Consider the following 12,243-nt stretch of genomic DNA (forward strand, 5'->3'; position numbering starts at 1 on the left):
GAACATTTCTAAATTACTTTTAAACCCTAATGCAGGCTTTCGCCATTAATCATAATATAAGCATAATGATGATGTAAAATGCTGTTTCATTAATGATATAATCAACTTTGTGGCTCACTCATAGGGTTCAGCCCTAGGGTTTGACATGGAATAATTGGCAAATGGACGAACGATGATGAATTTGCACAGTGTTTCCATATCCTCATGGAACCTCCAAAAAAGTTAATTATGGCAGGTAACCCAGGGCAGCCTTGCATGGTAGCGTTAGTCCTCAGGATCTTGGCACAGGGTACAGTAGGCCATGTCCTCACAGTAGGGCTCTACCTGAATAGTGGTGCTGAAGAAGCCGAACTTTGTCTGTAGAAGCTCCGTGGCTTCCTTTAGGACATTTTGAGGATCTGCATTTTCCTCTGAAGGGACAAACGAAAAATCTTATTCTAATTATCTTATTTCAAACATAATCATTTGACCATTTACCATTCTCAAATATTCACTATAAAAAATTTGCACTGCAGCTTTGAGGCTAATATAGCTGACAAATAAGATAAGTTAATATCCTACAGCACTAGCTTCATGCAAACTGCTATTAAATTCTAGGATTTCCCCAGTTTTTAAGATCTCTTGCATACAGTTAAAATAAAATTGAATTGAAGTTTTCTTACCAATGGCCACATGAACAGAAACCAAGGTCTGGCCAACAGTTAGGGCCCACAAATGCAGACTGTGCATGGCCTTCACAGCTTTCAGTGACAGTAGCACCTCCTTCACAGAGTTAAATTCAATGCCTCTGGGTGCCCCTGAAGATAAATCACATGATTTTATGACTATGGCTGCTAAGATTTGTTGGCTTAATTCCTGTAAATACATTTATTTGTATGTTCCTGGTTGATTCAGTTGAAACACAATTTCAGAGTGTATGGAAAAAGCTGTGAGTATCTGTTTCTAACTCTAACTTACAATTTCAGAAGTATCTCAATCAATATTTCTTCAACAATTTTGTTTCATGGCAATACCACAGAGTAGCCTGCTTAACTTGAATAATAAACTATTAAACATTTTTAAACGTTTTTATTTCTGGTTTAAAAAGTCTGCTTTGGCTTAACTTTGGCTATCTTGGTATGGTTTGCTATTTCATGCTATTAAATTGGTCCAGTTTTACCATTTTTACTGGTATTTGTAAGATTCTACTGATTATCCAATGCTGTTTTTGTTATAGAAATGAATTTTAGAATGAATAAGTGATCAAATTATTAAGTAACAATCTACTATTACTAGTTGTTACTAAACAACCAGGCCTAGTTATTGTATAGAGCAACTTGTTTAATTCCTAGGAGAGTAACTGCAACCATTTATGTGACAACCTGGATCTATTTATTTTACTCAATTGCATTTTCTAACCAGAACAACCTCCAACTTACACAAGTCTGGTTTAAAAATGTATTCATTTACACTGTAGCAGACCTACCCTCCATTAGAATGCGGAACACATCTCTGAGGATGGTGATGGTGGTCCCCAGGACGAACACAGAAAAAAGGAAGGTGCAAATGGGGTCGGCTACTTTGTATTCAGGCTGCAACAGAGGCCGCAGAGAGAAAGGGAGGCTATATAGAGAATATAATCAGATGGTGTTCTTTATATAGTGCCATGTCACATTAGACCACAGATGCCCGAGACACAGTTGTGTAAGAGTTTTTTTTAAAGTTGTAGGCTCCCCTCTATTTACACAAGAAATACAGTTGCAGACGAGATTATTCAACCTAGAAATGAGGTTTATTAGAAAAATTTACAAACTTCCAGCTGTTTGTAATAAATCAATCAAACTTCCATGACAAGCATCTTTAGTACTTAGTAGAGCACATTTAATACATAGCCAGACACCCCCTCCTGTCAGCATTTCTGAGGAATCTTAGGTCATTCCTCATGGGCGATCGCTTCCAGTTCACTAATATTCTTGGGTTTGCCTGCTGCAATCACCTTCTTTAAATCCTACCAAAGATCAAAGAATTTCTTTGGGGTTCAAGTCAGTTTTAGCTTATTCACTCCAAGGTGTGATGTTCTCTCCTAGAATTTTCTGATGCTGATACTGCTGATCCATAGGCATGAATTTTTTCCAGTTTTATCACTACACAGATGTTTTTGGATACTGTTCTGTGAAGTGACGAAACAAAACTAGAACTTTTCAGGTCTATGGATCAGTCGTGTGTCTTGTGGAGGAAGAATTAAGAATGCCGAAAAGAACACCTTGCCTTCAGTGAAACAATGTTGGTGGCGCTGTGATGCACTGGGACTTTAGGAAATCCTAGGAGAAAACATCATGCCTTTTGTGGGCCTTCATGCCTTCAGAAAATCTTTGGTGAGATTTGAAGAAGGCAGTTGAAGCACTCAAACCCAAAAATATTAGTGAACTGGAGGCCATTGCCCATAAGGAATGGGCTAATATTCCTCATGAACACTGCCAGAAGCAGGTGTCTGGCAAAGCATCATGTTTGTTTCATATAATAACAGCAAAAGGGTGATCTACTAAGCACTTAAGATGCTTGTCATGAAGGGGTTGAAAAAGTTCTGAAACTGCAGTTGTCACTAAAACTGGCATTTGGTGTTGTGTGGTAAGCTGTTTAAATTGTTCTTGAATTGAATGTTTGCAGAAAGTTTGTACATTTTGATATGCAGTGTAGGTTTAATAATTTCACCTACAACAGCAATAACAAACTTAGTTGGTGTTTTGTTGTTAACCTGCATGAGGAATGTTACCAATTTAAGATACATTTACATTGTGCCTACACCTGCACCCACTGACCATTTTCTGTTACATAAATACAATTTGTGTTGTGCTGGTGCAATTGCATCACAATGACAGTGTTTGTGCTATAAAAACATGTCCATGAAGACTGCTCACAAGGACACAGTGATCTATAGTCTCTTAACTTGAACTGAGTGAATACTTAATATTATAGTTATATTCCTTGACGTTTAATGATCTTTTTTACCCGAAAGTAGATTATGATGGCAGCTACCAACACTCCAAAGCTCTGTAAGAGGTCGCCCAAGACATGGATAAATGCTGCTCTGACACTGGTGTTTCCATGGCTACCAAGAAGGCAGTGGGAATGGCCATGGCCCACAGGGCTAATTCTGTTTTCGTCAATCTTGTGATAACCTGAGCCATGACCATGGAACATTGTGGAGTGGTGGAGAATGTATGCCATTCTACAAGAAAAAGAAAAACAAAAAAATGCAATTAAAATAATCACATTTCTTTAGCATAAATCCTAAATGACTTGTTTGTCACTATTGTGACATTATTTTTTCTTTGCAGTTTCCCAAAAGCATGTTAGATCATGTTAACTTTAATGTGATGCTTGCTTGACAATTTAGAAATCACCTTTGTTGTAAGAAGAATTTGAGAAACCCAGCCCTCTTCAATTTTCCACTTACATGATGTTGACCACAACAGCACAACCTGAGGTGAGGAGCATCACATGACCCTCAATTTCATACTCATTCTTCACAATTCTTTCAATGGCAAGGTACACCAACACCCCAGTAACGATCCAGATAGACATTATGGATATCAACGCCCCCAAAATCTCTGTGAATACAAGCATAAGACCAGTCTGACCTACAATTTGTTCACAGTGCTTAGGACTAAAAACACACTTTTATTAGTTGCTAATTGACAGCCATTTTATATTATTTGATTAGTTTAAGTTAACAGGTTTTCTTTTCTATGTACAGAGAAATTATTGTCCATGGTAACTGACCGTATGCTACAATTTAACATCAGTTTAAAAACACTAGGGTACTTCTTTAGTATGTTCAGTACCAGCTTTTCTCCTTGTGCAATGAATACAGGACCTGGTGCTTACCTGATCTGTGCCAGCCAAAATTCATTGTCTTGGTGGGAGGTCGGGAGGAGATCCACAGAGAGAAGAGACTGACCATCATGCTACCAAAATCAGTCAGCAAATGGGCAGCATCAGTCATGATGGCCAGGCTGTGGGCTAGATAGCCACCTGCAGAAATGTATATCATACAGATACAGAGTAGAGTAGGACTCTGTTCCAGAGCTTGGATGAAAACTGTTTACTGAATACTAAATAATCTGTCCAACATGTATCCAGTAATATTTTCTGTTATAATATGTAACTAATATTTAATGATTAAAAACATGGGAGCAACTCTGTTCTTTATTGATTTATGTAATTCCTCCATTAATATAGTTTTTTCACTCATGATTTAAAAGATGTTCTGAATTTCTCAATATTTCTTTTCTCACCTGCATTAGCCCAGTGCTACTCTCACAATCACCAAGCTTGCATCTGTATTTTTTTATTTAATTTTGTTATCTGTGAATGGCTAAGCAAATAAAAGATGACCTGATCTCCGAAACCCACAAAGGTAAGAATGATGTGTGGAAGTACTATTTTACTTGTTAATGAGAAAACTAATATTACACCACTGTTTGGGGTGTTCCCTTAATTCAATGCAATTTTGACACTGAATTGCCTTTATTTTTTGCATGCACCAGGGCTAGGGTGGGACATTTTGGAGTAATATAATGCAGATCAGACCACCGCACACTAAAGGGTCACATAACTATGAGGAGATTATCAAAAACACATGTTCTTCAAGGTCACACATAAACATGTTAGTGATAGCTAAAACATTATTATTCAACATAAAAGCTTAGCATATTAGCTACTTAACCACTATTTTACAATAAACTGATTTTCCTCTTCTTTGTTACATTCAATCAAATGATTTACTTGCTATAGACTAAACAACCAAGGTGGTACAGCTAGGTAGTAATAAAATAAAATGAAGAATAAATTAAAATGAATGAAACTAATAACAATTAATATTGTCTTGCATTTTTGTTGAGATTTTTTGTTTTGCTGGCACCATTCTGTTTCCTTTACATACTCTATGAGGCTCGAGCTAGAGTTCTTTGTAAAAATATTGACTTAATTTTGATGTTCTTTGTTGTGACCATTCTGATTATGCACTCCTTACCAAACACATATTTACCTTCTAACACTGTCATACTGTAGTCAAACACTCAAAACAAATTTAAAATTAGTATATATCAAAGTATATTGTAACAGAATGAGTTCCATTTGGAGAGAATAAGGCATCGCCTCACTTTAATTAATTTTACTCACATCCATTTTGGCATTAACTTTCTCAACAGAAAGCCCTGGAACTAATAGTCATGACCAAATGTTAGCACTAAGGTGACTGCAACAACTGCTCCAACAACTACTGCACTGCAACATTTTCCAATATGTTAAAGTAAAAGCCTTATTTATTTTTGTGAATGAAGAATTACTTTTACATTAGCAATTTTATATCCATCTTTCTTTAAACAAAGGTAAACAAAGATTAGGCCTAGGCTTTAACTAAATTTTGAGCTTCTATTTTGCCAAAGAGGTACATAATGGTCCTTACAATCATGCCCTAAACATAATGCACACAATTTGTTATTTTTATTCTGACAACAATACGGATTAAAGACACAATAAAATAGTTAGAAAACGGTTAGAATGTAGTCATATAAAATGACATATAAATCTGTACACATACCAGGTACATAAAAGGTGGAACTCTATAAAATGCAAGGAAATGTGTTCTATGGTACTTTAAATCCATTATTAGCAATGCAAGCAATTGTAGTTTAATTCATCCTTGAAATATATACCACACTCTCACCAATGACCTCTCCAATCATGAAGACCAGGCAGACTATGGAAGCAATGTAAAGCTTCTTCTTAGCCACTAGCTCCTCCTGGTTCTCTACGCAGGCTGCTTTGTTTCCGTGGCAATGAGCTCCACTGGGTCTTTTCAGTTCAATGGCCCCAGCAGCATCCCCATTCTCAAAAGGCAGATTTGGAAAGCTTTCTTTAGAACTTGGAAATTTACTGAAAAAAAAAGAAAAGGTGAGGGATTAATTGTTTAGATTATATATATATATATATATATATATATATATATATATATATATATATATATACATACTGTATTGAATAATAATTAGGATTATGTCATGATCTATTTAAAGACATTCTTTGAGATAGTATTAAGCTAATATATATATATATTAATTCTAACTCAAAGAATGTCTTTAAATAGATCACAACATAATCCTAATTATTATTCAATACAGTAATATACTATTACACACAAATGTATGCACACATTAAACACCAATTGATATGAATGAGTAGAAGCAATAAAAAACAAAAATTTTTTACTTTTCAGTGCCCATTCAGTTAGTCTTATCTAAAGCAAATTGTGTGTTTCCATTCAGTTCAGCTTATCAAATTAATACTTCTGACCCCAAAATACTATACCATAAAGGTTGTTTTCATGAGAAACCTCCCACTACATCATTCTCACGTCGAAACACACACATATCAGAGAGAAATTCAATCAGTGCAAGCAGTAGCTGCTGACTGTGCGGTTTGGGCCTACTCTTTGCTGCATGTGTGTGTTGTGATGCGAGAGACACTATGATGAGGCTAATGGGGTGGAAAGCGCAATCTCGGAGCAGAGGAGATAACCGCCTCTCACTCTCACTGCCTGAAAGGAAGCAGCCAGGTGGAACACAGCGTCTGTTTAATCACCCCACAGGGACAGACATGCGCCACACACCAGGACTCCACCCCTTCAGATGCACACACTGTTTTTATACAGTGTCAGAACCTAGATTCATTACATTCATATATATATATATATATATATATATATATATATATATATATATATAGAGAGAGAGAGAGAGAGAGAGAGAAATGTGAAAAGATATCTTGATAAGAACACCCCTTGAAACCTTTGTCTTTTTTTAACATGTTTAAAATACAGACATTCAAATCTTTATTTTAACAATATGAAAAGATGGATAATTAGATAATTAGATGCTTGGACCATGGTAAATATATATATTGAAGTTTTACACTGGTTTTCTATCGAGGCAGGCAGTTTTTGTCCTGGAAATGTACAAAAACAAATACATATTCACACACATATAGAGTTGTAACGTAGTTACCCGCAAGAGTGACTTTGCTATTCATTTGCACTTAATCATAAAAACATCATGCTGGGGGAGAGTATATGTGATGGATTAGGGTGAACATGCAATCATCATGATGTACCCTGAGTATATATATATATATATTTAGGGTGAACATGCAATCACCCTAGTATACCCCGAGTTTATATATATATATATATATATATATATATGTGTGTGTGTGTGTGTGTGTGTGTGTGTGTGTGTATAAATCATTTCACAATATATAAAGAAATCATATCACAGCCTCATTTATCTCTTTTATGTTTGCTGCAACAGGAATTTTTGCATGTCAAGATTACTAAAGCAGTGTTCCATATTGATAATCAAAATGTGTAAAAACGTTCCCAGGTTCTTACATCTATTGTGTCTTTATACCCTGTGTAAATAAGAATGTGCATAAATGTATAATAAAAGAGAAAGTCACTGCATCTCTTTTACTGCTGTTGATCAAACATTGGGCATCATTTACTATATTAAACCCACTTTTCTTTGTAGAAAACTGGTGGAAGATAAAAATGTCCAGATGTTTACAATAAAGCAAAAGGCGATTCAGCCTGCGATGCAGATTTTAGCAGCAGATTGGCTCTGATCTCCACCATACTGTTGGACCTGAGGCAAGACTTCCCATCAGCCATGTGTGAAATCTGTGCTTGAGGTCTTCTGAGTGTTCTAATTCTTCTAAATCATTAAACAAACAAAACTGCATCAGGGTTTTACAGTTTGCTAAAACTGCAGGCATGGCCCATTCACGTTTATTTCTCAAGCAAGGCCATTTTATTGCTCTACATATTTTTTTCTAGAACACGAAACTAAAGAATTAGCTCAACATGCAAAAGGCCTGAAACTACACAGCCACAATAAATGTATACAAAAGCTACAGTTGTTTTTCATTAAAATATTAACTACTAGTATAACTACAGATAAAGGTCAGAAGCTGGACATGCTAAAAATCTAATCACCTATTCAGAATCACTTTGTTGTTGGTTTTCTCTTGATGATGACACATAAATGGGTGTATAACATGGAAAACCACATTGCCTTTGCTATTGTTTTAAACGAAAGAGTCTTGTGTAGCATGTAAGCATTGTTAATTGTTTCAAAACATCATAGCTCTCCAGTCCATAAGATCTTCATATGGAAAGTAAGCTGCAAAAACAGCTGGAGCAGTTTCCTTATTCAGCTTGCTGCTGTTTAACTCATTCATGTTGAAGTTGAACAATGTAATGATTTAGCTTGAAAACTGGAAAGACAAAATTATATATTTGAGTTACATTACATGTTAAATGTCCATTGCTGTTTCTTGATTGATTGGCAAAAGAGGGAGCAAGCATTTGATTAAAACAGCAAAACATTTGCAGTCTACCTTTATTTCCTTGCCCAGTTCTGGGTTTGTCACATAGCCAATGAACATTATCAGATACAGCACTCTCAGTAGAGTTTCTGCTTCATAAACTCAGAACACAGGATGCTGTACAAGTGTGGTTACTGTGTCTAATTGAATAACAGAATAACTGGTCAAACACTGAATGTTTTATTCTTGCAGGACATCCATAAGCATTTTGGCTTAAATAAGAGACTCAGCGGCGATTTTCTTTTTTTGAGGTTCTAGATGCAAACGTTTCAAAACTCAATGACCTGCAGTGTCAAATTAAGAGCTACGGATGTTCTATGTGTGTTAATTCAACGATTTTTCATCCATAGGCCCAGTTTTCCAAACTTAAGTCTTCTTATTTGGGTCTTTTAATTGTCCCCAGATTCATTATGTGCTGTAGGTGGCAAGTCATTTAATGTTGCTGATCCCACCCTCTGGAACTCCCTACCTTCATCTTCTGCACCCTTATTTATAAATCCCAGGTTTAAACATATTTCCTCTCTCAACCACTACATTTGGCTAAACCCCACCCCCCCCCGTTTTTATGTAGAACAGCATCACACTCGCTGCACTTCATGTACACTACAAAAAATGCACCAGCAATGTCTAGATTATAATCATTTCATGTCCCTTTTATTGAATGAATCAGAATTTTCTTCATTTCTTTGTGGACTTCTTTGTCTCTGTAATGCTGATCCAGGTAATTATAGCCTCGAATATTAGTATTAACATCAACATATATCTGACATGACATATATCTAGTTCAAACATTGGTTCATTTCTGGTTTTAAATATTAAAATTATGATTGTTGCGTTGTGATTATCACTCACAACAACGTGTGTATCAGTTATCGTTATCAGCCCAAGATTATGGCGCATTGCCTGTAGGTACAAAGAAAGCAATTGTATGTCTGAGCATGTCTGAATGTAGTTACATCTATTTGAAATACTACAACGAACGTCTTTAACGATTGTTTATTTTCTGGTAATCAGTCTTCACGCAGACAGATTTTCTAATGCATTCTACTGAAGAGCTCAAATGAACTCCTCATTCCGTCATTTTTGTTCGCCTCCTTTACGCATTCCGTGTTTCTCTTAGTTCGATTCCACACAACTGTTTAATTACATATGTAAATTACTTAATTACATTTAGACCGCAATTTCAGAGGAATACCACTGAAGAGTAAAAATGAAATCTGGGCGTTACTGAATTCGTCAAGCTTATCATTGGAGAAGGCAACGATCTAGTTAAAGCCATTATTTAAAATTATTTTATTTTTAATTCGATTTTTAGCCACTCTATCCGAGAGACTTTTTCAACATTCAGCTGATCTTTAGGCATCTGTGCCACAGTGTGAGCTGATCTATGACGCCTTTGTTAGTTTTTTATTCTGACTGTTGTTTAATATAGATCTGTCCATGGTCCTGAATGCTCATTCAACATAGAAACGTCATATCTCAGTTTCAGTACCAGCCTATATCTCCTACTTTTAAACGAAAATCTCTTTACATGTTTTGTTTAATGCAGTGTTTGATAATGCCTGCAGATGGTTGTGGTTCATTTAAGAATTTCTACGAATGTATATATAGACTATTTTGTTGTCTTTTTAAATAAATGATTTGTATTTAATATTATGTAAGTACAACTGCTAAAATAAGAAACAGATTGGAGCGTGCCACTCTAATCAGGCTTTTTAGTCTCATGCTCGTTCCCAGGGGCCTTTCGTCAAGGGCTGTCCAAAATCAAGTGAGGCATGGAAATGAATTTGCTCGTTCATACACGGCGTCTTACACACTTCTTGTTTAATGGGTCCACAAGGCAGTACACTGCACTGCTCCTGTTTCCCTCACTGGGGTCCGTCCGCAGCAGCTGAAAAGTGTGTTCATGGACTAAACATGGTCTCACGTACATATATACTCAACTAAAATTATTGTCTCCGTCTATTTGTTACAGCACTGCAGCATCTCTCACCCTGCCTATCTAGAACAAGGACGGAGGCTGATTTTACAGAACACCCTGGATCTAACACAGACAAAGCCGTAGACCTTGGTTGTATTCAGGAACATGTTTAAAGAAAAACATTAAAACGCAAATGTAAACAACAACAATTATTATTAATAATAATATTATGATTATGATGATGATTATTATTATCATTATTATTAGTAGTACTATCATGTATCATTCAGCATTATCATTGCTGCTGCTTTTAAAACAAACAAAAAAAAAACACTGAAAATCTGTAATATTTAGCTGTTGCTCATGATATTGTGATCGTTTGAACGGTCGTGAACTCAAACGCCTTTGAAATTAACACGAAACAAAAGGCCATGTATTTACCTTTTCAGTTTTAGGGAGTATATTTTGGCGTTTTTTTCGTTGATGAGATGAGATTTTTCTGAATTCATCGGTGTGTCCATCCCCTTATCCAGCTAAAGACCAGTCTCGGCGCAGTAGAGAGTTAAAAAAAAATAATAATACAAAAAAAAAAATAAATATATATATATATAGCTATATATATATATAAAATAAAGGTAAATGCAAAAAAACGAGGGTTCCGCGTTTTATACCACAAAACTATGAACTATCCAATCCATTTTTACAACTGTGACACGAGGATGCGGTAGAAGCCGTGCGTTAAGTCCAGTGTGTGTGAGTGCGAGAAAGAGAGAGAGGTTCGTGCAGAGGACGCGGCCCCTCCAGTCTGCTGCTGTTTGATTACCCCACAGCACGGACAGTCACTGCAGAGCAGCCTGAACATTCACACTAAAACACTGATTACTCTCAGTCACCTGCAGAGCGGCGTCTACTGAAAGATCTCGTACAGAAAAGGTCTCGTCTCTCAGACAGCTTTCAGGACACTTACCCAAAGCCCTGTATTGTGTAATCACTACTAAGAACTTCAACTGTTAGTATAACTGATTGGCCAGCTTTAGTGGAATTCCCATAAAACAGGGTTTAAGGGTAGCCTACCCGACCCTCTACAGCTATCAGTGACTGGATTACTGGTATCCCATGACATTAAAAAACACATTGTACGGTGTTGATACGACCAGGGTGCTCTGGTCTAATGTGGGCCTTTTTTTATATTTCAGACTTCTGGAATATATTACGATATTAAGCAAATACGTCGAATCCAAATTACTGCCCTGAAATCCTCAGGATGTGCTCAAACTCATTATATAAATGGTTGACACGCCTCAGACAATCTGCGTTTCCTAATGTGGGACAGTTCTGTTCCAAATGTTGGGCAGTGAAAAGTCAAAAAGTTAAAAGGCCTAAATCGCATTCCTGTCATACTAGAGACTAAATGTGTAGTCCCAGTTCATTTTACCAGTAACAATGTTGTTGCGTTTTACTATAACTATAGGTTTATAAACGTGGACGTTACATATGTATATCTAACGCAAGCTCTTCTGGCACCCAAAATGAAATCCAATTTTGTGAGAAAACTGAAAGAAAGTTTAACCTGTTTGTTTTCGTAGGAATTTGCCTCGAACGCTTTCGCGGGTCAATAAGGCATCTGGAAAAACATTCAATTCTATGTGTGTTTAAAAATTAACAGTCAAAAGGACTAAATATTAGCTAGCTACATAGTTTTTAAATGGTAAGTGAGGTGCTGCCTAGACCAGAGCCTTAGGCTACTTCAGATGTGTATGGACTGAATAAGTATGTGGTCAAAATACTAAAAAAAATTATTTTTCTCTGGACCTTACACAATTTACTACATCGGATGTAAACTTCTTTGTTGAAACAGACATAAGCCATTTCCGGGGCAAAATGACTAGCCTAGACAT

The 12,243-nt window shown here is 36.2% G+C and overlaps 1 protein-coding gene across 1 annotated transcript; it reads right to left on the bottom strand.

Annotated features, from left to right (window-relative positions):
- Positions 1-264: 264 nt before the first annotated feature.
- On the bottom strand, positions 265-10,866 carry slc30a2 (solute carrier family 30 member 2). Its single transcript, XM_072695952.1, has 8 exons — positions 10,787-10,866; positions 5,711-5,919; positions 3,868-4,014; positions 3,437-3,590; positions 2,989-3,208; positions 1,466-1,571; positions 663-797; positions 265-410 (listed from the first exon to the last, which is right to left on the bottom strand). Exons 1-8 carry the CDS (start codon positions 10,864-10,866, stop codon positions 265-267), a joined length of 1,197 nt encoding a protein of 398 aa, XP_072552053.1.
- Between the last annotated feature and the right edge of the window lie 1,377 nt (positions 10,867-12,243).

This window comes from Salminus brasiliensis, chromosome 1, assembly GCF_030463535.1.
Source record: "Salminus brasiliensis chromosome 1, fSalBra1.hap2, whole genome shotgun sequence".
In the NCBI taxonomy this organism is placed as follows: Eukaryota; Metazoa; Chordata; class Actinopteri; order Characiformes; family Bryconidae; genus Salminus; species Salminus brasiliensis.